Source organism: Streptopelia decaocto (assembly GCF_964273445.1).
Source record: "Streptopelia decaocto genome assembly, chromosome: 10".
Lineage (NCBI taxonomy): Eukaryota > Metazoa > Chordata > Aves > Columbiformes > Columbidae > Streptopelia > Streptopelia decaocto.
The window spans coordinates 15608604-15635572 of record NC_138665.1 but is presented as its reverse complement, the minus strand read 5'-3'; the positions used below and the strand labels follow the sequence as shown (position 1 = coordinate 15635572).

General features: G+C 42.3%; 1 protein-coding gene across 3 annotated transcripts in view; it reads left to right on the top strand.

The window, feature by feature from the left end:
- FGF13 (fibroblast growth factor 13) overlaps positions 1-26969 on the top strand; it is a gene marked incomplete at its 5' end in the record, with an annotated part of 238418 nt that overhangs the window by 179163 nt on the left and 32286 nt on the right. Inside the window, 3 exons of one of the 3 annotated variants that reach the window (XM_082062311.1) lie at positions 919-1105; positions 3110-3220; positions 8419-8522. In XM_082062311.1, the coding sequence (XP_081918437.1) occupies positions 919-1105; positions 3110-3220; positions 8419-8522 (402 nt within the window). Of the gene's footprint in view, positions 1-918; positions 1106-3109; positions 3221-8418; positions 8523-26969 lie in introns of those variants that run through there. The other 2 variants (XM_082062310.1, XM_082062312.1) reach the window with 2 other exon arrangements.

Genomic DNA, 26969 nt, shown 5'->3' with positions numbered 1-26969 from the left:
GGTGGTGATAAGGGGCTTGCTGCGTTGCCTCATTTCTGTATCCAGCGCACAGCTCGCGGGGTGTGTGCAAGTGCGTGCAGCCGCTGCTGGAGGACTCCTGCTGCTGCAGTCTCGGCGCTGAGCTGCCAGCGACCAGGCGTCAGGCGAGCTCTGCCTGTTTACCGACTGGTGAGAAGTGTTGCAATGCAAAAGCTGAACGCGTCTGTGGAGGGGAGACTGCACTGGCAGCACCTGTAAGGAGCAGAAGGGAAGAGGCATCCCAAGGCATTTAGCAGCCCACAGCCGAGGTTCCTGGCATCAGCACCTCTCCTGGTGTCTCCATCACTGCTTGCTTTGGATCACTTCTTAAGGGAGAAGAGGAAAAAGGATACAGAAAACCCCTGCAACAGGACAGCCCCTGCTGGATTCTAACAGGTGTTTGCTGGGATTTCAATGGGGAGGGGCTGGGTGGGGAGTAAAGTTAACTGGAGAAATAGGGGCTAGGAGAGATGCAATAATCTTGCACCAAGTGGATGTGCCATGTCTGCATGTGAATAGTGCGTCTGGAGAAGCTCAGAGGGATGTCTTGCAAGTGATCCTCTCCATCTCCGTAGAAACACTCACCTCTGCCTGCAAACTTTCCCCTGCCTGAAGTTGGAAGGAATAAAAAAAAACATCAGAAAGTCAAAAGGGGAAGACCTCAGTGGACAAAAACGCTTGAGCTAAACTGTTGCATCCTAACCCACGGCTCTGGTGCGAGTGTCCCGCCAGTGTCTCCTGGGCTCCCAACCTGACTGGCGGTGGGTCACGTTGGCCAAGGAGCCCGGCAGCGTCCCCGACATTGGGGACGGGCCGAGCAGCATGCTGGCTGCGGTGCCCGCGGCCGGCGAGCAAACCCAACGTGCCTGAGCTGCCAGTGGTACCGGGGTGGTGGCGGCCATGGCTGCAGCCATTGCCAGCTCCCTGATCCGCCAGAAGAGACAAGCCAGGGAGCGGGAGAAGTCCAATGCCTGTAAGTGTGTCAACAGCCCCAGCAAGAGCAAGGGAAGCTGCGACAAGAACAAGTTGAATGTGTTTTCCAGGGTCAAACTCTTTGGCTCCAAGAAAAGGCGAAGGCGGCGACCAGGTTGGCAAGAGTTATGTGTTTGGGGGGTTGGTTTGTTTAATTTAATGCAAACTGGGATGTGCATCAGGCGAGAGGAAAAGGGGACCAGTGTATCAGGGCTGGTAAAATGAACGTGCAGGTATTGCCCCTCCTGGCTTGTGTGATCTGATAGAAGTGGGAACCCTATGGCAGTCCCTTCCCCTTTCACATTCACCTGGTTTATTTGGATAATGCACACCATTGCTGTCTGCCTCACTAGCACAGCCATGCGCACCCGTGTACTTGTAATTCAGTAGTCCATCTCTCTGTTACACATACACATATACAAACATGTGATTTATTTGTGGGGGAGATGTTTGCAGAGGAAGTTCCCACACATACACCCCATTCAGCTGAATGTTAAATAACTTAGCAGTCTAGAGATCTGGCTTTGTCTCCCTCCTTTGCAGAATGCCTGTGCCATGCTTTATTTGCTGATGGCAGACAAAGCTTTTTGCTTTCGCTGGCACCTTCCAGAGTTTTGCTTCAGCACTCTGTTCCTTTCTAGGAATCTCATCCTTGCAACTGCCCTGCAGACACGATGCTCTCTGTGTCAGAGGTGCAAAAGATCGGGCATGAAGACTGTGCCTGATCTAAGTGGGGTTTTTTGTACATGGGAGGAGCAAAATCCACTGGTAACGTTGCTATCGCTTTGCTGCGCTGAAACATTGATGCCCTTAGCCACTTAACCTGTCTGCATTTCTCAGCAGCCACAAAAGAGGTGCTTCACTCCCAATTTGCAAACAACTTTGGGATGTATTATGGCTAAAAAGCCAAAGTGAGCATTGGATTAATTTCTTGTCAGAAAAGTTGGTAGCGAAGAATTGTTCATTTGTCAGTACCCTTATTAAACATCGCTATTAGGAACTAATACATTTGTGCAAACAATGGTAAGCTTTTGCCTTCAGCTCCTACTGAAATGAAGTACCATAGCAGAGCTCCCTAATGTCTTTGATTGTAAACACAAGGAGTCTTATCCAGACATTGGTTGTTGGAAACGACACATCATATCTTCACAGTATGTTTACCTCTGAATTAAGTTAGTTATTCTGGAGCGAGCTGCGGAGATGCATCACCTCCTGACAAGCGTACTTGTGTGAAATCACTACAATGCAGATGTCATTGGGATTCAGTGGAAGTAGACCTTTTTTGCAATTACTCGTGGAGCACTACCTAGATATCTTAAATGACAGACTTGTCAGCAGATCCTGTTGCTTTATACTTTTCAGTCTAGAAAGATCTGAAGCCATGTGAGATATCTCGCTTTCTAACTGTGAATCTGAGGATGGTTATGAAAAAAAAGAAATCTATCCAAACTATGCGTTGTTTTGATCTTTCTTCTTCTAGCTGATGAGGTAATTACCTCAACCCTTATGGTAATATTTATTTTGCAGTTCCACACATTGCTGGATTTCAGGGTTCCTCCCTCCATTTTCCATATGTTCATTGAGTAGTTTGTCACTTCGGATGCTCTGTACTGCTTGGAGCAGTGAGGAAAGAGGGTTTGTTTATTAGAGCTGCAGCAGTTCCTGTGCTAAACATTTGCTGCTATATATTTAGGCTCTCAACTGTCACTATGGCTCTTATTAGCGCTATCGTAGTAGTCCTCTTTTTCCTCTCCATTTAAGAACTCACACCTTTTTACAAGACAAAATATGCTTTTTGCCAGCTCATTTCTAATCTTAAATAGGGCTGAGCTCCCAAGGCCAAGCAGCACACTGTCAGAATTTGCATTCACTGGAAGCAGATTTTACTGTGTTACCTATGAAAGTGGCATTTAATCATTTTGACAATTGATTTCATAGACATAAATTTGATCTCAAGCTAAATGAAAAGTGTTGCAAAGCTGGTTGCCATGCTTTTGTTTTGGGTCTTTTTCACATCTCAGCCTTGAGAAGAAACCAGGAGGTTTGTTTTTAACATCCTACTAGCTTGGAACGGCACATCAGGATTTCCCACATTAATCTCACTATTGTTTTTTTGCAGAGCCTCAGCTTAAAGGTATAGTAACAAAGCTATACAGCAGGCAAGGATACCACTTGCAGTTGCAAGCAGATGGAACAATTGATGGAACAAAAGAGGAGGACAGTAGTTATAGTAAGTGACATGAGCATAAATGGTGTGTTTGTGAATTGTGGTGTCTCATTCTTCCCATATAGGTCCGTGCAAAATCGTTGTCCTGGGCTGACTGAGTGAGTGGAAGCAGCATTAACGCTGCTCACAGTGCAGAAGTCTGTCAGACTTACTGGGTCTGAGAGAAATGCAAATAAAAATCACTTATAAAAATAATGAACTAGAGGAGGTAATGATGACACATATGACAAACAAAGCAAATGTTATCTCCATGGTAATCTAGAGAAGTTCATTGCTGTCCTTTGGATTTTATTAGAGATTTTTTTTCAACGGAAAATTTCCTCGCCTACTCGGAGCGCCTGAAATAGAATAAAGCTATCTCCACTCTTAAACAGGGGCTCATTCAAACAGAGCTGCATTATTTCACACGAGAGTTCATCCTCATTTTAAAGTTCATGTTTCCCTATTTTTTTTTTTTTTTTACCACTTCTAAACGTAATTATACCTTCAGCTTTCAATAGATTTCTCTCAACTTTTCTGTGAAGAAGCTTTGGATGCTTTTGGTTTGGCTTTTGGTTTTTACAATTTTGAGAATTAATAGAAAACAGCAGAACATTACTATAGTGTAGATTAGATGTGTGTGAATAAAATATTTAAGCTACAATTCTGTTCTGAAAGAAGGAGTTAGAAGGAGCAAGGAGTTTGAGAAGGTATTTCAGGCCATTTAGACAGCAAACTAGAAAACCAACAGGGAGACCTTTCTTTTTAATTATTAAAAAACTCCGATTTAAGTGCCATCCTTTTTATATGAAAAGCATTTTCAGGTGAAACATGGTTTCATTTTGCAGGTCACTTGATTATGGCAGAGTAAGCACTAGATGAAGTAGGAAATGTTGCATGTTACTTGTCCGATCACTTGCTCTCACCTTTTCCTGCACCCTCTTTAATCCTTTTTCGCATATTCCTCTTTTATATATGGCAAGTCTATGGACTTGAATACCTTGTAGTCCTGAATTTATTTTAATTGCAATATTTTTAATGGCACTAGTAAGATAGATTGCTTTGTGCTGTGGATCAGAGTCCACACAAGGGGCTTCCCCCAAAGCCTTGCTCACATGAATATGAAGTAGGTCAGGCCCTCCAAAATCCCTCCTTCCGATATCTGTAGATACATCTCTCAGCCCATATTCATACACTGTGGGGAAGCCACAGGATTTGCAGTCCCATCTGAATATGGGGGGATTCCTCTGGTCCATTCTTTCCACCTTTGAACCCCCTGAGGGGTGTCATTGCTGTTCTCTTTTGTCACCCTCACTGAACAGTCACTCTAAGACCATTTCATTTGCAATGCAATAATTAAAAATCTCCTTAACAATAAGGGGAACATCCTCAAATTCAGCTGTAGCCAGCAGAGTGGTTGCACAGCACTAGGACTCTGCAACTGCATTTTTTAGAGCAAACCATAGCCATAGTCCACCTGGTTTCCAGACAAAACATCAGCCTTGTTTAAATTTCAGAAATTTTCTTCCCTTTTTATGGTAGGGATGGGAAGAGCTTGTGGCACTAGACAGCCAGCTGCTGTTTTTTCCTCCTGACAGTGTCCTGGGGCCAAGAGTCCACCTTCTCCATCCTTTACTGCCTAGAGCTGGGTGGGAAGTTTGTCTGAAGATCCCCTGCAGTTCCTGACTTGGGAGCAATTATTTCAAACTCTGCAAACACACTGCTGCATGCAAGGGTCACAAAAATAAGATCATATCCACAATTGCCGGGAGTTTAAAAGAAAGCTGAGATTTTAGAGTACAATTTAGGCAGGAGGTGAAATGTGGATTTGAGAAGCCATAATACTCACCAGACCTTGGTTTCAGCCGAGAGTCCATGTAATTTGAGGAAGTGGACTTCCTGGCTGAGAAACAGATTTTGCTCATTAAATGTGTTAAATAGGGCAAGGTTTTAAATCAAGGCAGAATTTATTCCCCAATTTTGGCAAGATAAAAACATTTGAGGACTGATAAAATAAGGAAATACAGGAAACAGTATTCTGCAGGAGGATTATGAAGGTCCAGGTGGCCAAGCCAAGGATGGCACAGGCCTCACAGTAATGTATACGCTCATAAATCCAGCTGTGGCCCTCTGCCTCCTATTTTGAAGCTTTAATTCTCTGTCAGCTCGTATTGCACAAGGGCCATAGCAAAGATCATCTCTCCCTTAGGCATCACCAGGTTTTTCATTACAATGGATATTATGTGCCTATTTTACACAGCACAAATGTAATAGGGAAAGGCTAGGATGCATATAACTTTGTGTTATTTTGTGCTAACACAAATTGATAGTAGTAGCAAACCATTTATTTTCCTGTATCTTTTTTGCCACCCTTTTTGCCATTTCTGCCCATGTGAGGGTCAACCACTAGAAATGCGATAACATCTCAAACCCGTTGTTCATGTCATTGGGCTCTTGCAGAGAAGGGGGCTGCATGGCTCTGCTGTTGGTCCCATCAGCATTCACTGGTCACAGACAAGCCACTGTTAGAGAAGCCAGACTCAGACTTGCTGCTGTGCCAGGATGATGGGAGCAATGGCTCCTGCTGAAGGGGACAGTCCCTGTTTTTGTTGCATTGCCAATGGCTCCTCATTTTGGAGGCAGCAGCTGGGGCAGCATGGCTGTGTGTCTGGCTGTGCTGGGGTAGGACAGATTGCCTGCGCACGCCTCCAACAGCCGGTCCCTCTCCCCTTCAGCAGAGACAGTTGGCGGCAGAGCCAACATCACTCCCCCACAGCCCTTTTGCAACTTCCGATAGTCTGTGCCACAGCAGCTGCTAATGCCACCGATGTCTAAACCAGCTTCCGAGTCTGCCCAACCCTCATCTTGCCTCAAAATAGAGCATGTACTTTTATGGCAGGAACACTTGCTCAGCTGCTGAGGGAAGCAGCTGAGCACCCATGGCAGTGGGTGCCCCAACCCTCCCCTAGCAGGAGCCGCTCAGCCTCCCATCTCTGATCACTTTGCCAAGCACAGCACAGACAGGAATTGATCGCTAAATCCTGTCTCTCCTGCTTGTGGCTGTGAGCTGTATCTTCTCGGTTGTCCCAGGCTTTGCCCTGTCCTCAGCTGATCACCTCATGGGTTTGTAGCACTATTTACAGTGGAGCCCATCCTCGTACCCTTGTGCTGAAAATACCCAAATGCTCGCCCTACTCATAAACAAGCAACTTTTAAAAGAAACCTCCAGGTTCTGCCTGGATACTGAGCTTTCAGTTGTGCTCTCCTGCTTACACAGAGGTCAGATGCTCCTTTTTGGGGCTGAGCTACAAAAGAGGGCTCTCCAAGGGAATATTTACTGAGTCAGACAGGAGATATTTTCTCTCCCAAATAAATTCAAGCATTTGATAGAGCAGATGAGAAATCCTTTTCCCTTATAATTTCCTTAGCTGAAAATCTAAGTTTTGTTTGCCAAAACCTACATAGAACTAGAGGATTTTGTTTTAGTGAAGAGAAAGCCATTTCTGTTGATTTTGTGCTTGCAGGTGAGTATGCTGAGGGGCCGCATGTATTTTTGTCTGCATGTACACTCGTGTGTGTGTGAGAGGGAAAGAAAAACATAGGTATGATTTTATTATCTCCTACATTTGTTTCTTAGTTCTGGATATTTCCACCTGCTCTGCTATAAATGACCATTGTTGGGAATTCAGTGTTGGAAGGGTGCTCCAGCCCTGAGCATGTCCCTTGGCTGCCGCCCTCCTAGAGCCCATCGTCCCCCCTCATCACTGAGCCATGGGCTGAGATGTTTAGGTTAACCCAGGACAGCACGGGGGATGGAGGTCCAGCTGCCTGCTGGAACAGAGACTCTGTTTTCACCAGAACTCAGTCCTTCCTCCCCAGTGTAAAATGTTAACTTCTGGCCATGCCTTTATCAAAGTACAACACGCATACTTTAGCTCTTGCCTTTTTTGACACACTCTTGACAACGCCACACCCAGAATTCAGGATCTGTACTAACTGCTGGCAGGCTACAAATTTTCTTCTAATTAAATATGAGCATTTGGAGGCTGTCAGGCTGAAAAAGGAATTTATAATGGGTCATAATTCTTAGCTTATACTTTTGAAAATAATATAAGTATTTCAAGTTCATAATTCAGTTTTAAATTGGCCTCAGACAGTGACCATAAATACCAAACTTCAGCCTGAAGAAGACCGGAGTTTTTCAGCCAAGTAATAAACCCTTGGAAATAAGAGCCAGTGTGGCATTTCTTCATCCTGTCTCTGCATTTCTACAACAGACTCAAAGGAGAAGCTTTGGGTTATGATTACAGTTCTTAAAGATTTCCTTAATTCACGTTTAATTTTCATCCTACGTATTGAACACAGAGTACTGGATTCAACTCATTATTACTTATGTTCAATTTTAATGTAGCTATGAATTTAAGCTATGGCAGAACCTTTACAAACTGGAACATTCATTTTTTTGAATGTTTTGATGTTTCTCTGCTTATAAATACTGCCACTATTAACACAGATAGAAGTGAAAACACAAGCAGAACATTCAAAGCAGCTCGCTTTTGAAAGCACAGATTTAGGGCTTGATCTAAAGAATGTGCTGTCATTTCATTTCATTTTGAAGTTACTTAACTCTGGCTTTTCAAACCCATTTTCCTCTCAAAAAGAGGAAAAAAACCCCACAACAATGAGTTTTGAGTAGAAACGTTTTGAAATGTTAATGAAGGTTTAAAACTTTTCAGAATTTCATCTTGCTCCTTCCTTTTGGTAAAAAATGTTTACTGAATGTGATCTGAAATTGCAAAAACAACAACAAAAAAGTTTTGGTCATCTTGAAAAAACTTTTTGTTTGTTTTCGGATTACCTTTATTAAATTTTTTTGCACTTACTGTCAAACCAAAACCAATTTAAGTATGTTCAACTCTACTCAGCAGACCCCGGATTCTGTTCACAAGACAGGTAAGTCATTTTAGCTTTCAGTACCTCCAACTCACTGTCTTCAGAACAGAGGAGATACATTGATACCCTCTGTAGATCATTCCTGAGCTATTGGTGGAAATTGCTATAGAAGACCATGATAGTAGCCGTATGTTCTATAGCACCCACAGAAATTAATATATGCATGAATGGACATTTTTTATTTGATTCTTGTAATTATGGCTTAATTCTCTATCTAATCTGCACACTCTAAAGGATTAATTTTGCTCTCCATCTGCTTTCTCTCCTAGCTTTGTTTAACCTCATACCTGTGGGTTTACGAGTGGTGGCGATTCAGGGGGTTCAAACAAAATTGTATCTGGCAATGAACAGTGAAGGATACCTATATACATCAGTAAGTAAACATTTTTAATTTTGTTCTCACTGAAATGATGGGAAGAACTTAGTAAATGACTAATTTACCATTCCAAGGGATCTTTTAACTTTTTAACAGCAAATTCAGTGTAGCGGTGATGCTCTGTTTTTAGGTTATTACTCTGTTTCCATTATGAATACATATGGAGGTACAGAATCAAACTGCGGTGCCTTTGATGTAAACTAAATATCCTGAAGTGTGAAATTAAAAAGAAAAGTAAACCCACAACCAAAATCCCAGACAGAAAGGATGCTCTCTCTTGGTCACTGTGGACTTATTTGGTTCATCAGTGTGGAGTACAGAGGAAAAAGGACAACTTTGCAAATCACATGTATGCCTGAACATGTTTTATGTCTTCCCATATAATCTGTTACGGTTATTAAAAGGGATTACAGAAAATACTTTTTTTGTTTGGCCAGGATTTTCAAATCGAATTAAGTACCGAAAGCTTATGGCTTCAAGTTGGTGAGTGAATAAAGAAATGTTTTATTAGCAGTTTTGATGAAGAATGTCAATTAATAATTTTCACTGGCATTTCTCAAGAAAGCAAACAGTGTTTTTATGAAAAAAAAAAAAAACCACATTTTAAAAAATTTGCCATTTTTCAATTAAAAGCATTTAGTTGAACTATGTTCAGGAGTTTTAATTACAAAGTCTTAATAGATCTTTCCCAAGGAGGAAAATAGAGGAAAGTGTAATTTATTATCTACTACAAATTGTTCTCTTCTATGAATTATTCCCTTAAGGTGTCTTTAATACTGATAACAATTAAGTAAACTTATTCAAATCTCTCACTTCCTTTGCAATCCTGACAGCTGGGACAAGGAGCAGCTTTGCATATTTTTCCTCCGGTATCTGCCGGAGCAAAAACAAATCAGAACAGCCTGTGCTTTGGGACTAACTGAAATTTCAGTGCACGGCATCAAACTCCACTTTTCTTTTTGCTCTGGCTATTTGCTTAGTGCGGTTAATCCACAGATCTGTTTGCAGGGCTGTAGCCACACAGCCAGATCATGCAATGTCCCCTTAATCCCATAGAGTCACGGTCCTGTGACGGCACATTTACAGTTGCACTGCAAATGTACATTTGCGCTATGTGTTTTCTTTTCCATCAGGATCCTCATTTCCATTCCACCTCAGGGAGCATCACCTGGAGTCTCATCTCAGGGTGGGACAGAGAAGTTTGTATGTAAAGTGAAGTTCCATCACCACGCACAGCAAACATGCTTGGTTTGAGTAGGTTGGCTCTTTCATTGCAGAGATTCTGGAAGAATCAGTTTTATTTTTGCAAAGGTGCAGCAAATAGGATAGGGACAGATTCAGCCCACTATTAAACTACAACAGAGCAGTAATTTCTCATTGTGAGGCATAACCCTGAAGTCAAAGGGACCACTGAGAGAATGAAGCATCACTTCTAGTATCCCTTGGTGTGAGGAGTAGCAGAAGATAACCCTTAGTTTGATTAAGTCCAGCTTTTAGGTTTTTTGTGTATCTAGGCATCTTAGGCAGAGCTCAGAGCTTCACTTTGGTTGTGATTTTTGGTATTTGCATTGACTAGGGGCAGTTCTTCATGGGGTCTCATATATTACCATGAATAGTGTCTTTCTTGAATCCTTTAGTATCCGTGAATTTAATATTTTATGTGGCTGCAGAATTAACTGGTGGCATCCCTCTATTTTCCCCTTAGTAACAACGGTCCTTTTGTTTCTTTATTAGGAGGCTATATTTTCTTACATTTATTCTTATATTCTTCTTGAACCTGACAGGCTTGCCTAGGCTTTAAACAGACTTCTGTCATGTTGTTTTGTCTTCTGTTCATATTTCTAAATACTCTTAAAAAAGACAGGTGTCTATTCCAAGTAGATCTGCTTTTCTGATTTAAGTTTCCACTCAAGTTCTCAATAATTTTGGTTTTATCACCTGATGCTTTCTGCTTTGGTTGTTGTCCTTTACAATAATTGCAAGAAACTGTCTTGGCACACAAAACCTACTCATGTCTCTGTTGATGTGCCTGGGGAATGGGCAAGGGCTGATGGGGAGCATCTGCCCTTACTTCACCTGCTATGCAAAAAGGTTGCCAGAATTGGAGTTCCAGCACCATTTTTTAAGTGTTGGTAGCACTACTTTTGCTGATAATGGTTCTTTCAGCAAAGGATACAGTCTGACAGTCTGATACATGGGAAATTAGCTCTATATTTTGGGCTGGATTCTTGGTTGATGTAAATGAGTCCCTAGAGATCTCAGCTGATTTGTACCAGATGAACACTCACCTGTTCAAGAGATGCCAACAGGGAGTCCGGGGAACAGATCAGCTCAAGTAAATGACATCCACCTACACATCCTGAGGGTTTCCAAACCCTTACAGGCATGTGTTCCTGATGGGATTTGTCAGGAGCAGACAGATGGCAACATGGGACTGATCACAAGCAAAAGCCCCAAAAAACACTGTCAAATTCCTGAAGCAGGAATATAGACATGTACTTAAATTATAGATAACTAACAGATAGTTGCACCACTGCCAAAGAGAAATGAAATTATCATTGATGTTGCGATGTCATAGGGAGAGAGCATATTGTGGTCTGTGTCATGACCGCTTGTTTTTGGTTTTATTGCGACTCTTGCACTTCAGTCATGCTTGTGTCTGCACAGAACCCTTTTCCTTCAGATTTCATTGCCAAAGGTTATAGATTCATTTGGTAAATGGTTTGAAAAACACCCTACTTCCATCCCCGGTCCTCTCCCTGTGCTACTGTCCGCACCTTTTAGCCTGAAATACTTCCACAATGTTGTGCCCGATAAAGAGGCCATTAAGTCCATGGCAATTACCTCACTGTAAATAGGTAAATAAGACATCTGGCTTACGGAAGCATAAATGGAGGCTCAGCTAAGTGCTTTCTCACACTCACACAGGAAAGCCCATTAGGGCTAACACAACAGGTGTCCCACTTCTATGTATCTTGCACTAAAATGCAATATTAAATCACAATTCCTTTTGCTTTCAGTGACTGTGGAGAATTCTTGTGTTTTGTTCCTTGTGGTATATTTTTTAGGTTTGGGCTGTGCAGCAACAAAATTGACTTTGTTGATTCTGAGTGTTCTGCATATGTAGAAAATATGTCCTACCCAGAATCCATTACAGTTGTTGGCAGATGGAGAATATTTGCGGATCTAGTTTGCTAATTTGTTGAGCTCTGGCTTTGGCCTTGCATCTTCCTCCCTAGCAGTCTGCCAAAATGGGGATTCACATATCTGACCTCAGAGGTAGTCTGCAGTGTGGTTTGCTTCTGATTCAGTGACTGTACTCCAGAATGAGATGAATTTGCTCCATGACAGGAGATCAGTGATGTATAATAAATCTGCAGCAAACACGTATCTGTAGTTGGCTGCCTGAATTTATAGATAGTTTGTGGCATCTGTCAGTTAGAGCAAAAAATAATATCTTTAATGTAATGATAAAAGATGTTTGGGGACAAGGCAGCAACTCAGCTAAGGAAAAAAAAAAAAAAAAAAGAAGAAGTTAAAATAAATATATAATAATATACCTTTCTTATAGAAGCACATTAAAAGTCCAGTCATTAAGAAGACTGCAGGGAAGGGAAGTGACTGCCACCTTGGTCCTCCCCACAGCCATGCTGCTGCTGCTCTCCCCACTCTGATCAGCGTGTCTTCTCTGCACTGGCTGGAAAATGCGTCTTCATATCATAGAGGAACACCACATTTTCTTTTTCCTGTAGCCAGTTTCCTACCGAAGTTGATGGGAGTTGTATGACTGCATCTCCCAAGCTGAGCCTACCCTCACAATTTTATTTGGAGGCACCTTGTCAGGAGCTATTTGAAGCTGTAGCTCTTCCTGCTCTTTGATGCTTGAGCATCCATTTAAAATGAAAACACAGGGTTTGATTCATCCCTTCTTACACCAGTGTCATGCAAGTTGACTTAAACAGTGTTATGGCACTGCATTCTTACGTAACCACATAATGAATCATGCCCTTTTGTATTTTAGGATGACTTCTATTTTGTCTTATTTTTCTTTCTATGAACGACCACGTCTTTCAGATGACCACCATATGTGCTACACGTGGGTATTCCAGGTCTCATACCCTATGAATTCATTGTGTTCTTTTGTTGCATTGAACAAAAGAGGGAAAAATATTTTAAGGATCTGCTTGTCAGACATGTAGTCCTAGAGCTATTGCTTTCTCCTTAAAGTGATTGTGATGTGACAGAGGAGGCTCAAAGCGATACAGAGCAGCAGCCAAGTGAAGTTCATTAAAGGGAACGCATGTATGTAGGTGAAGAGAATTGGCTGTACTGCTTGAATTCTACATGGGCTGAAATATGACCCAAAATACAGCAAATTTTAAAAAACAGCCTCAGAATATCTAGCCGTGTGTTTTCCATTAACCATCATGTCAGAGTTTTTAAAATATTTTAATGATTGTCAGAGAAATACATATTTATCCTGTAGAACATTTCAGCACATATAATTCTGTGCTTGTTTAGCCTGGACACGTTGTCAGAAACAGTAAAATTAAATATGTGCTGCTCATTGTTTCCTTCTGGCTGATCTCAGGAGCCATGCAACTCAGCTTGTAAAGAATATCTTCCGCCTTGTCTTATTCTGAGTTCCTGTGATTTGCCAAAGCATTTGATTTATTAGTGTCATATGTAACTGGGCTTACAGCTTCTCCCAGGCTGGATAGACCCTTGTCTAAGAGCAGTCTTTTGCCCTGGCCAGGTGTGATAGAGGTCAGTCTGTCCCTTCCTCCTGCAGCCTTTCAACTTGTTTACTGGAAGTTCAGGGCATTCAGTTTGTAGGATGGATATTAGGAAGTGTGCTACATGACAGAGTTGTTTATGCTTGCTTTGTTAGCTATTCTAGGATGTCCAGTATGTTTGCGTTAACAGGGCTGCTGTACATGACTTGATTTTGCCATTTCTTGTCTATTGCACTCAGTACAGAGTTAGCATGGGTTTAAGGAGCACTTAGATATAACACCCTGTGCAGAATTTTATATATAATTTACCTTAAAAGAATATTCAGCTAACATTGTCCTCTATACGTAAAATAGATTGTCATATATAAGTTGGGTACCTGCACAGAAAGTAAATATCGTATGAAGTGTGCACGTTGATTATAACCAAGAGAAGTGAAATGTGATTAAAATCTCAGAGTGATTCAAAAATTGGTTTTGGTGAGTTGGAGAGAAGTGTTTGCATATTTTAATACTGAGCAGTGCAGTGGAGTCCTGCTGCAGCTAATGGGAATGGCTGGGACATTTATAATGAATTACTGGCAAAGAGCATTTTTCCACCTCAGGGAAATAGCACAAACCAAAAGATAGAGGAAATAATCAAAAGCTTCATCTAGTTAAATTTGCATGTCAGTATAAATCATTTTTTACCATGAATGCTCAAGTGCAGACTATACCTTAATATAGTTCATTCTCTTCAGTGACAGGATCTCAGATACAGCTGCAGCGCATTTTTCTTTCCATTGCAACACCTTGCTCTATGCTGCATAAATGTGCAACATCCTCACAGTGTGGAGGGATGCTCTGACCCTCCCGCAACCCGGCGTCATGCTGACAGCCCCGACTGTTCCTGCTGACCTGCAGAAAAGGTGGGAGAGGGGTCAGGCGAGGTGTGGGATCAGCGCTGGGACAGAAGCATGCTCTAAGGAGCTCCCCAGGCATTGTAGGACCAACTCAAACTGACAAATGTTTTCTGACACCTTCAACCACAGACACTGTTCTACATTATGCTGGCAGCTAAGCTCAGCAGATGCAAACACTTGTACCTTGGTTCAGTCTTACAGGAGCATTGCAGCACAGAGGTGGATGATGGCTGGTGCCTGGCATGGGATAAGCTTGGTGGCTCTCCATGCAGCATCCTAGACTCCTGGCACTCCCTGGCTCGGGCTGTGCTCACAGGCTCAGCCCTTTACCAGGGAATCAGAGCATGAGCTTGTGGAGTTGGTTGTGAGCTGGACTGTGCCTTGCAGCATAGCTGCAGAGCCTGCTGCTCACAGGCTCATCTCCTACTTGCTAAAGGGACCAGCACCTGTTACTGAGTTTGCTGCAGCTGCCTGTGTATGGGGAACACTCCTGGGGGTAGGGTCCTGGGGGAGGTGGAGGGGTTTCCTGCAGCAGGTCTTCCTTAATTAGATATGTGCTGGTCTGTCTTAATCATATGTGCTGTTGCTAAGTGATGGGATAGAGAGGTGGCTGCTTTTTGGTTCAGGTGCTTGTCTCTGCTGGGATCAGTTGATTCCAGATTTCAGGAGACAGACTGCCTGCTGTCTCCAGCAGAGATGCGGGGAGGGCATCACCCTCATATAGGAGAATTATTACAAGACTCAGCAAGCTGAAAGTCTTGGAGCTATCATGCTGCTTTTCTGTACAAGTCATACCCTAAACATCTGAAAGCCGCAGAGGTGCTGCTGTGCATCCATCCCTCACTGCAGGTGGTGGGAACTGAGGTTATTCAGCACCTTTTCTGATGAGGCTTTGTAAGCAGAACCCAAGCATGAGAAAGTGACACTTCAGTGCTGGGCACTCCACAGATCCTGACAGACCTGCAGTGAGATGCCTGTGCACTCGTTTCCTAACAGGGCAGCTGTTAAAAATCAGGAGTGAAATTGCCGTTTGTGCAAGAACAGTTTCAATGTACTATGAGATAAATGACATACAGGTGAAGTAGATAAATGACTAAAAGTGTGTCCACTCTTGTTAGTCATTTGCTAATCAATGCTAAATGCCTTGGGTGAAAAGAGTGAAAGCTCAGAAATGTGGCTGAAATAGCACTGTAGCTCATAAAGCCCATTTTTTTCAGTCCATTATGCTGCTCACTGGGGTCACAGAGAAAGAAATCCAGCATGGAAAAAACAAACAAAAAACCCCAAACAAACAAACAAAAAACTCACACAAAAAAAAAACCCGGACAAGCCTCGGCAGATTATGGAGCTGGACCTGAGTTTGATAGTTTGGCACCTGGATCATACACCACTTCCTTCCAGCATCACATTTTGGCCCTGTACCAGCAACAAGGAATACCAAGTTCCAGGACTTCCAGGCTACTCACAACTCTTCACTGTCACGTTGCAAAGCATGTTTGGCAAGCGAGAGTTGTAAGCAGATAAGAACTAGAGCAGACGGCGTGAGTTGCAAAGTGCGAGAATAAGAGCATTGCCAGGTTCTTGGCATGTTCAGCTGGGACTGTGTATTCAGATCGCCAAACAACCAATTACGTTGCTATGATTCAGCATGACAAACGTGCTGCTTTTCTCCTCTAAATCTGATGTGGGTGCTACATGTTGTGACCGGTGGTGTAGTTGCCTGTGGAATAAAATGTGTTCCTGTTCCCTATAGGGCTAGGCTCTTTTCCAGTTTGCTGGGAAAATATGTATGTCAGTATTTACATGGATTTTTGAGTTGCTGCTTTATTTTCTTGATAATCATGAAATATCTTCCAAGATCAGAAGCAAGATAACTTTCTAAACTTAACACATTTTTTCCAGAACGTGGCTTCATTAAAAGAAAATACCATTATGAAACCTCAGCTTATTTTCTATACTTGCCTTTCCTTCTAGAAAGCTGTTTGCCTTCCCTTCTTCTGCCCAGAAGGGCTTCCCCTCCCTCTCGTGCTGCAGGTTGAGCTAATGAGCAGCTCTTGTCACAGTGACTCAGCAGCACTTCTGCCTCGTTACACTCGCTCCATAACCTGCCGTTGAGATGGCTCACCCTGATGGTGCTCACAGCCTGCTGCTCGCTGTAAATGCCCACATGAAGATGAACATCTAAACAAGGATGCTGGAGCCATCAAAGAGAGTCCCTAAAGTCACCCCAAACCAACAGGATGTGGTCAGTACTGGAAAACAAACTCAGAACTGCAGTAGAAACTAACCCTGAATTACGCCAAAATGTGAGGATTCATTACATTTATTAAAGCTGCAGGAAGCGTTTTCCACTAGCACATCATTCAGCTGGAGAAATTGCAATGGGCTACCAAGGATGTAATTGTTTTTGTGGCTTCAAATATAATTTAGGCAAATTCTGGAAAGAAAAATACTGCAAAATATAAAATAAGCCATGTTTGCCTTAGAAATGTCCCGAATCACAGCTCACTAGAGGCTGGGGAAGTGTGCTGGGAAACTATTCGGATAACGTTCTTTTATACTCTCCCATAGGCATCTGCAGTTAGCCAACAACAAGCCAATGGCTTGAGAAAGATATGCCCTCACTGGTCAGTCCTGTTGCTGCATCCTGTTGATGTTTTCTTGATGAGTTAGTTTTCAGAGACCATTTGTGCTCTGCTGAGAAATACCCTAAAACGGGGGTGTTGAACTCACTTTCACTGGGGGCTACATCAGCCTCGCGGTTGCCTTCAAAGGGCCAAATGTCATTTTAGGACTGTATAAATGTAAGAGTAGTTACATCAGCAAGGCTGTCATAGCCCCAGTGAAAGTGAGTTCAACACCCCTGCGCTAAAATGTTAGTTAACCCTGGTTAAGGCTATGCAGGGAAAAAAGTGGTTCCAGTGAGAGTATAGGACTGGGGTGAAATGGGCTGCAGAGAAAGCTGAACCAGGAGATGGATTTGTGACTGTTCCTGCATGTGTGTTCCAATGCCTGTTCTTGTGTGTGCCTGTTGCTGCAGGGCAGGACTTGAAGCTTCAGCCGTTGCTGCAGTGCTAGGACAAACAAAATTTGGCAGCTCCTGTGCTAAAAGTAAAGGTCAGTTCAGTTCCCCAGAATGAATATCCATCAATCCAGGCTGGCATCATCAACAGATCTGTTGTGTGTGGGTATTCAGAGTGACTTTAATAAAAAGATTTTTGTGTCTTTTTATCTTCATGTAGCCCTGCAGTTGAGACAGTGCTAAGAGGAAGTGAATTCAGTTCTGTTCCTACTTGGCAGCCTCAAGAGAAATGTTTACTGCTTTCTGGCCATTTACATCCTTGCAAACCCACTGAATGCATCCTTTTCCTGGCAGAACTTTTATTGCAAGTGATGAGGTGCAAAAACTGAGAATCCAGCTTGACTATAAAAATTCAAATGGTATTTGTAGCATTGTCAGTCAAAAGGCATCTTTTGAAAAGTCTACTAAGCAAAACTGATGGGGAGTGAGTGGGCAAAAAAAAGGGGGTTGTAATACCCAAGGTTTTGAGGTTTATGTTTGCTTTTGGGTACTCTAGCGCAACTGAAGGGAGGTTTCCAAAGGAAACTGTTACTTCATTTGCAGAGAGCCTAAATGCCTCGTGGCATGACTTCTCTGTACTGAAACCAGAGACATCTGGATGAGTCCTAGAAAGCAGTATAAACATGGTATGTGATAACAGAAGCTAAGCAGGGACAAAGGGAACAGAAAAGTCATCAGATATAGATTATGTCCTTAAAGCCTTGGTTTCAGAAACTAACTTTTCCATACATAAGCTAATTCTTGGAGGTAGGTCTGCTGAGTTCCTGGATGGAATAGCTAAAAAGGGTCTGGGAAAGAGAACAACTCTGTTGAATAAAAATTGTATCAAGAAACTTGCATTTCCATACTGAACTGCTTTCATTGGGCAATCTAGGACTAACAAAGGAATCAAAATTTAGAATGGGTTAGGGAGTCTTTGGATATAATGCCAATATAATAGCTTTTACCAGCAGATTGGATGGCTTAAATAATTGAACAGATAAGACCTTTCATATTTTACGTTCTGTGGATGCTACAGGTGCTAGCACATTGTTTTTCATTTTTGCAATTTTAACCAAACAGCACTGAATATTGAGCGGTATGGTTCTTCTAAAATTAAATCCACTGGGGAGCTAAGCAAAACAGGCATGATAATTGGTGAAGTACAATTCTGTTTATTTAAAGCCTCAGGAGGTATCTAAAAATCAGAGAGCTGGTTTCAGAAGCACAGCACAAGAGGCTGGCTGCTTTGTAAAGCAGCCTTCCCTCCCCTTACTGTGATGACTTTGAATGCACATTAATGAGGGAGACAATTTAGACCCTCCATCCTCATCCCCAGAGCATTTTAGGATGGTAGAAATCCTATTACGAGAGAGAAGCATTCTTCTTGAACCTTGAGCATTGGTAGGACCTTGCATTTGAGCTGACTGAAAATGGGCAAACCTCAAAGGATTTCTGAAGCCATGTTTCCTCGAACAACAACTCCAGAATCTCATGTTCTAACAAAACGGGCCTAGCAAACTGAAAAGAGTGGGCTGTTCCTTACCCTGCCCACTACATGCAGCATCCGACTAAACGGAAAGATCTACCGTATTTTTAGAATCAGGTAATCTTGTGGAGCTGCTACACACATTAGGAGCAGAATTCCATGAATCTGAAGGTTTCAGTTCAGGTTTTAGGCAAAAGTTTTCATCACTTGTGATTCCGTTCTCATTATTTCACACCAGTGTGCTCTGATCTAGAGGAGCATCTGCTGCCAGCTGAGCCATATTGACAGTGACAGAAGGCACAATAAGCTCAGAGTAAATAAGTGAATGATCTGAAACAGAACAAAAAGTCAAAGAAATTCTAATAAGTGGAATAGACGCAGTTCAAAATGCAGATCTGTTCCCTTCACCTGATGAACTTAGAGTTTAATGGGTTTAGTATTGCAAACTCTTTCTCCTGTAAGGAGAGCAAGCAGTTTCTTGACTATCTGTCAGAGGAAGAATTAATTTATCTGAGTAAGATTTTCAGGATCTGGGCAAGACAACCATTGATTTGCAATAAGAAATTTCTGAGTGATCAAAAAATGAACAGAGCATTTAGGAGGCCAATGAAGCTTAATGACTAAAATACATCCCTGCTTGCCTGAAGACAGGTCCCAAGGCCTGGAACAATCATTAGGAATAAGGAGAGCAGCAGACCTCAGTCCTGGATAACCCAAGGGTTTGTTCAGTGTCATGGGCAAGACCTGAGCCCTCGGCCTGGAGTCTTCTCTGGAACTGGATGCATGGGGCTCATTTTGAGCCATGTAGTAGCTGGACTAATGCTTTCCTCTGAAATATTAGTAGTTCAGCGAGTGCAGAACCAGGTGTTGTGTTGTTCACAAATAATCCCTCTCTTCAAGTGCCGTATACTTTTGGACATTTGCTTTTAGGACTTCAAATTTTCTGGCAGACCCATATGAAAATCTCTAGTTCTCCGGGTGTGGGGGAATGTTTAGCAACGGGCTCTTTCTGCAGTGCAGTCACGGCACCAGGAGCGTTGTGAGCAGGTTCACCATACTTCAGTACAGCATCCTTTCTTCTGACACCTTTCTGCAAAAGGCAGTGCATGCCTGGTGTCACGGATAAGCAAGGATGACTGAGTTTGTGTTACCACCATTGGGCGTCGTGAAACTGGAGCCAACTTCACTCACTTATTTTTGAAAATCTTGACTTTAATTTATGCTTTAGCTACCTCTGTGTGAAACAGAGATTCAGTGTGTATTCTAGACAGAGAGACTGGGAGCTTGCTCCATGGGCAGTAGAGTTCACATAGATATCCTTAGACGTTTTCTTGGGGAAATTATTGCAGCTGTGACAGCAAAGACCTGAAAGAGCTTTATGCAAGTTGATGTTTTCTACCACATTAGTTAATTGTTTCCCAGATTTGCATTTCTAATCAGTGAGATGCCAAAAAACACCTGTACTCTCTAAGTGTTGCACTAACAGTTTCTATTTTCTTTAATTATGCTTGTATGAACAATACCAGAATGGCAAGCATTTCTTATAAATAACTTGTAGCTCTTGCAACTAAACTATAAATACTATTTTTCTTTACAAAATTATGTCCAACAGCAGTGGCAGGTAGAGGGTATTCCCCGCTCATCAGCCAATAGCCATTGCACCGATGATATATTTTCCTGAACAGCATTGATCTGATAGCACCAAAAGCACGTGTTTATGCACCATCTCTGTTGCACAGCCCAGGCAGTGCTATGTTTAGAGGCCATACAGTAATTTCCCCATGGTGAATCCCTGAAGATCTTGAAATTTTCAGCTGAGAAGGAGGCAATCTTGATCTGTAACTGGCTTGGAAATATCTGTACTAAGGAAATGAACCTCTTCTTTTGCTGTTAACTGAGAAGATGAGCACAGTCACCCTGGTTTGGCTGTGAATCATCTGATGAAGCTCCATTTGCTGCCCAACGGCAAACCCTCTGTGCTTGTAGTCCTTCATTTTATTATCACAGGACTGACAGTAAAAGAAAAGTGATTTTTTTTCCCCTCTTATTTAATACCAGGCTTTCAGTTGTTGAGCTGTTTTGTTTCCCTCTGGCTCTGGCCATCTTCTAAATAGTAGTTGCTTCTCTTATGAAACAATTGATGTGGGTAATTGTGACAGTTATGACCTTTGCTTTTTGATATAGCAGTTATCCAATCTGTACTTTTTTTACTGAGTCAAGCAATGTTGGTAAAATTAAGTTGTCATTAGACTGATCTCTCTGGAGACTGCTTGCTACAGTAAGGCCAAATCCAAATATCTCTACTCTTTCTCAAAACAAATGTTGAGTAACCTAGAACTAAAAGTTTCTTCTGCCTCGCACCCACTCAGGTTGTACCTTCCACATGTCCACATTGCTGTGTCAGCTGCAGCAAGGTCACACACATTATAAAGAGAAGAGTTTGGTCCTTTGACTGCTGGTTTGGCATTTTTTAAGCTCTGTTGGTAGTGAGTCTTGTGAGGTTTCACAGGTCATGTAGTTCTTAGAAATCAAAGCACTTCAAGCTGGAGGTAGAAGTTTCCATTTTTGTAGGTCAACAGTAAATACAAGGGATATGTAAATTGCCCAAATTACTCTTATGAGTAGACTTTTGCAAGTTTATATGATTACTTCAAAAATTGAGAAATATATTTTCCTTCCACCTTCCTGAAAAATAGAGTCAGACAGCTACAGAAAATTTCATTTCTCTCTAAACTTCAAGGACTTGAATGCCTGATAAAATTTTATTTCCTTGGAAAATAATAATCTGAAATAATATTTTTATATCCATATCAACTGATGCTACAACCATTTAGTTTTTTGATATAAAGTTAAGGAACATGTCTGCTATACAGAAAATATGGATATAAATTCATATAGAGAGAATAGAGATAGACAACACTCAAGCCTTTAAGCAGGGTTGTGGAGTTCTTTGTAGTTATATACTGCAACCTGGAATAAAACTTCAGCTGAGATTTGGAGCGGGGAGTGGGAAGCTTCTAACAACCAAACAATAGAAATAGAGATATGCCAGAACTCAGGACTTTTCTCCTCGCCCAGTCTGTCCAAATGTAAAACTTCTGACTCGGGCTTAACCTGGATTTAAGACAGCTTACTTGTTTTTTGGTTTGTTTGTTTGTTTTTTTTTTCACTTTTCCTTTTTTGAATAGAAATCACCATAAAGCCATCCTGGTGTTTTAACTTCATAGCATGAATTTAATTTCAAATCATGATTTATTTGCTCTTACTGACTCATTCAGCCCTTCCTCAACCCTTTCTACTGGCAGAGATATTAGTCTGTTGCTCACATTGGTGTATAAGATTTAGAAGGAGGCAATCATACCCCTAAGGCTAATTGCATTATCTCTGAAAGACTGGGTGTGAATAATGCTTTGTTACGGCTAGTCAGAAGTGGAGCATTCTGCTTGACAAGTTACATGGATGCAGGCCAGCAGTCACCTGACAATACTCATACCTCCCTGAAAGCTTCTTCCAGTCCATCACTTAGAAGAAGCTACCATGCCTGTTCACTAGATGAGACAGCTGATCTTATGATCAGACTGTATTCATTAACTGGGATATTAAGAGTGAAGAATTGTTTTTCTGCTTAGAAAACACAATTTTTTTCTGATTTACAGTCATCCATGCCCACACGCAGAATCCACCAACCTCACTCCAAGGCTATAATCTTGCCTGCCAGGTCCCACCAAGGGTTTGTTTTGTAATGGTCAGGTAATAGTGATAGGGGGTTGCAGTTGAAATAGTGATGGTCAGACAGGCAGCAGCCACTGTAGCCCTTTTCTAATAGCAGCAGCTCTGGGAAGGTCCCTGAGTGTCCTTAGTCACTGCTTCAGAGCATGCTGCGGATGCAGAAGGGTTGCACTGGGATGTGCAAATTGCAAAGTGGAACCATCAAAGGCAGCATGTGGAACAGCACATCTCAAACAGTCCTGATATCCACCTCTCCAAGTACTTATTTTGCACACCTTACTTTCTCTCCTAACAAGTCACGTCAGCATTTATTGCTGTTCGTGTGCCTCTTTCACTTATGAAGTGTTTTATCAGTACACGGCATTGCGTGACACCACATATTATAGCAAGCAGAATACAAAGAGGACTGTACTGAGTGGTAGTTCAGCTTGAAAGAGCTCATTTCATTTCTCAGTTTGGGTGTTACGTACCTGCTCTCAAGCATGAGCGAACTGCCCCTTGTGAAGTGTTTGGCTGCTCTGATGGAGCCCTCACCCTGAACCCTGATTTCGAGTGGGATGTGCCCAGAATGCTGCATCGCCTGATGTTGAAGAGGCTGCAGCTACATGGTATGGATGTGAGCCAGTCTGCTCTAATTAATGCCTGTCCCTAGAAAGACATTGCTGCAGAAGAGGGTGAGGTGGGCTATAACCAAAACTCATGGCCACACGTAGCGGTGAAAGGTCCATACTGATGCCTGGTGAACTGAACTTTTCTCACAGGGGCTCCCAGTGGAGGAGACTTCAGTATCTTTAGCTGCTTCTCCAAACTGATGAAATAGCTGTATACACGTTTACATTATGCATAATGTGCAAAGAGCTCAGAAATTGTCTTGCATCAAAATCTGATGTCTCAACAGCTCAGGCATTATTGAAAAAGGAAGTGGGGAAAGATCTGAGGTAAAATTGGGAGCTAAATGCTGCTGCTAGGCAATCTTCTCTGAGCTGAGCCAAAAGAAGCCCCAAATGTCCAGGGTCCAAGTCTGTTCTCATGCACCTAAGCCCACATAGGTCTTGTAGGAGAGAGAGAAAAACTGGTTAAAAATAGTTGAACTTTTCCTGTTCGTTTTGGTTGCATCCTGGGGAAAGGATAAGAGTAGTAGTAATACTTTCATGTCTCCTGCTTTTCAAATCTCTGAACATGAATCACTGAGACCACAGTATGCAGAAGGATGAAATGCTAGTGCTTGGCCAAGCTATGGCCCATCAGTGTCAAAGCCATTGTTAACTCCAACAAGGTCAGGGTTTCATGCTGATGTTTTCATTTGCAAGGCTGTGTTTGTAAGCTTTTGGAAGGAGATTAGGCATGCCCTTCTCCACCAGCTCCTTTCCTCTATCCCTTGATCTCCTTTTCTTCTTTCTGTCTCTGTGAGCATATCACACAGGCTAGGGGAGCAACCACTCAAAAATCCTGTTACTCTGACCTTTTTCCTGGATGGTATTATGATCCTTTAGTTCTTAGCAAGCTCCTGGTATCCCAATTTAGCAAACTCCTTGACATGCAAATCTGTGTTCAGTTCAAAGTACAGTCATCTAAGCCTAGGAAAAAAAAAAAAAAAAAGAAAATACCTCTTTAGGGCCCAGTAATTGATGAACAGTAGAGCTGTTATCACCGTAGGGTGGAGCAAGAAACTTTTCCCAAGATCTTGGCTCTTCCGTAGTGACTTTCACCCCCTGCCTGTGTGCATTACAGCAGATGAAAGCAAACTAAGCATCTCAGTCCAGCCCTCTGCCCGTATCTGTGAAGCTGCGCAGTCCAGACTGGTTGAGATCAGGCATGTAGGGATGAGGGAGGATTGGCGACCCACATCCAGTGCTCCTCTCTGTCAGTGCAAAGAAGTTGGGTATTAGCTGAAAACCTACAGGTGATTTTGTGCCTTATTTAAATTGTTCTTGCTTGATTTGGATATTAAAGCTTCTTTATTACTTCAACTGAATCTGAAACTGCCTGTTTCTAAGGCCCTGCAGTTGTTAGAGCTGTTGGCTATCTCTGGTGTATCGGATGCTGCAGAGGATACAACCAGGAGTCTGTAGTGCAGCCATCGTGTTGCGGTTTCTCGCGGGATGAAAGGTCAGAGAAGTCTCGTTGAAATATGGAGTTTGTGCAGAGGCCAAAAGTGCAGTAAATTGGTGTTCTTGGCTATGTTACCTACTGTACAACAGTATTTAATAAGCAATCTGCATCCAGCAAGCTGATATATTTGGAAGTAGTTCACTCCTTTGGCTGTGTGGCATGCCAGAACTCTACTTATCTGTATTGTTGTTTGTAAAGGTGGCAAAAAAATAGGGTTAGGGCAATGTCTGTTACCAAAGACTGGAGAAATATGTTAATAATATTCACTGTTACTTCAAAGGCTAAATGCCAGTCATAAGCAAAGATTTGTTGTAAGGCCGGTGAGGATTTTAATCATAAAAGCATTCCTGAGTTAATTTGTGTGCTTTATCTTTCTAGCTCTGGCCCTGGTCATACAAGAAGAGAGGTGATAGGACAGAATTGACCTGCAGCAATTTCTGTTTCCAGGACTGGAAACTGGGAAAGCATGTATTTGTGTGTGTGCATGTGCATATTTTAAATGCTTAGCTTTTCCTTTAAACCCAGCAGATGAAGCGAAGTAGTGTAGTTCTTTGTTAAAGACATTCTCATTAATTTTCATCCCCCACAAATAGCTTATTGCATTATACTGAAAAATCTCATCTGAGAAATCCTTTCATAATGCAATATGTTGCAGAATAAAAAATGAAAACATTTACCCCATGTATATTTTATCTTTCAGGGATTTAGACAATACTATCAGTCTGTTGGCTGTAGCAGGTGTTTCTTTGCTAAACCAGGTGCACTAATGTAATTTATCAAGATGTATAAACACAGTTTGTTCAGTGCTGGCTTTAGGTGCCGGAGGGCACGTGTCTGCTCTAAAAATTGTCCAACTGAAATTTGGTATCTTCATATGCCTTCTCCAGCATCCTTGCTGCGATGCTCAACTTGTCCCCCATTTGGAAAATGCTCGCAAGTTTAGAGGCTCAGCAGAGTGTCTGGACATTAAGTAAATGCAACTATTGAAGTAGTAAGTTCCATTTAAACCTTGTGGTTGCCTATCAAAGACATATTATACCTTCAGTCCTTGACACTTTACATCTACACTATTGCTCTTTTCCATTTAGAACCAAGCACGTAAATGTTCTAGCAGCTCCGTGAGCCTCAGCTACCACAGGGCATCATGGCAACATGGTGGTGGTGCCTTGCATCTGAGCTGCCCTGGGGGCATTAGCAAATGTCATGATGAGCTAGTGGCCAGGCATCCCCCTGACCAAGTGACATGTCCAAGCCACCAGCAGGCAGCAGAGTTCCTGCTGAAATGCAGTCTGGGGATGACCAAGGTGCAGAATTCAGAAGGCTTCCCATCAGATGGGGAAAGTTTTTATCCTTCCTGACTAGTAAAAGCTAGGATAAGGAACGTATTTGCTTAAAGAGCAGCAATGCATATTCCCAAAGCACTTGCATTCTGAAAGGCTGGTGCAGGTACTGAGTTTCCAAGACACCATTGTGTGTCCTTGTTCCCATAGCACAGGACTCCTGCTATGTGCATGAGTTCAGTAGATTGGTAAACATGGCTCTCCCAGTTGTCACTGCGTGACTGTCAGGGTAATCTTTCCCACCCCAGGGAGCTGCCAGACCTCAAGGCAAGAGCCCAGGCAGCCTCCTTTACTGTGAACTTTCAGACACCCCAGAATCCCCATTCTTACCCTCAGTGCTCTTCTGGGTTGGGCATCAGTAATTCTCCACACAGCTTTTATCCAAATAAGAGACTAAAAAAATCCATCTGCTGCTCATTACTGTCATTGACCAGTCAGCAGCACAAATGTGTCTGTCTGCTGACGGTACCCTTCCCTGAGATGATAAAAGACAATCTAATTCAAGGTAGGGCAGGATTTATTAACAGAAATCATTATTGATGAAAAGGAAAAGATTAGTTGAGAGACAATTCTAACCTGCATAGCCTCATCTTATCTTTTGGTCTCTTTTGCCTTGTTATTTTCTGCTCCAAGAGTAAAAACTTTAATATAAGCCCTACATTTTTGCATGCATGCATATTCAGGGTTGTAAATGAAAGGAGAGTGACAGTTTTGCATTTAGTAACTTCACACCCACACACCTCTTTTCTTTCTGATGCTGACACTTCAGCCTTTGAAACAGCTCCCAGGAGCAGCCCTCGGCTGCAGACAAGTGAGATCTAAAGAGACAACCTGGATCTGCTACTGTTTGCACACGGCACCTGGAAAGAGCTTTGTAGAAGGGCACTTTTCTGGATAAGTAGCTCAGAAATTGTTTCTCATTAACTCGGGAGAAAGCCTAAAGCCAGTTTAAAGAAGACACTAAGTGTGTGAAGTTGTCTAAGGTCTTGTTAAAACTGAGGAGAGAACCTAAGTCCTACACCAGCAACATTAAAGGTGAGCTGGGCTCTCCTCCTGCCCACAGGACAGGACACTGACT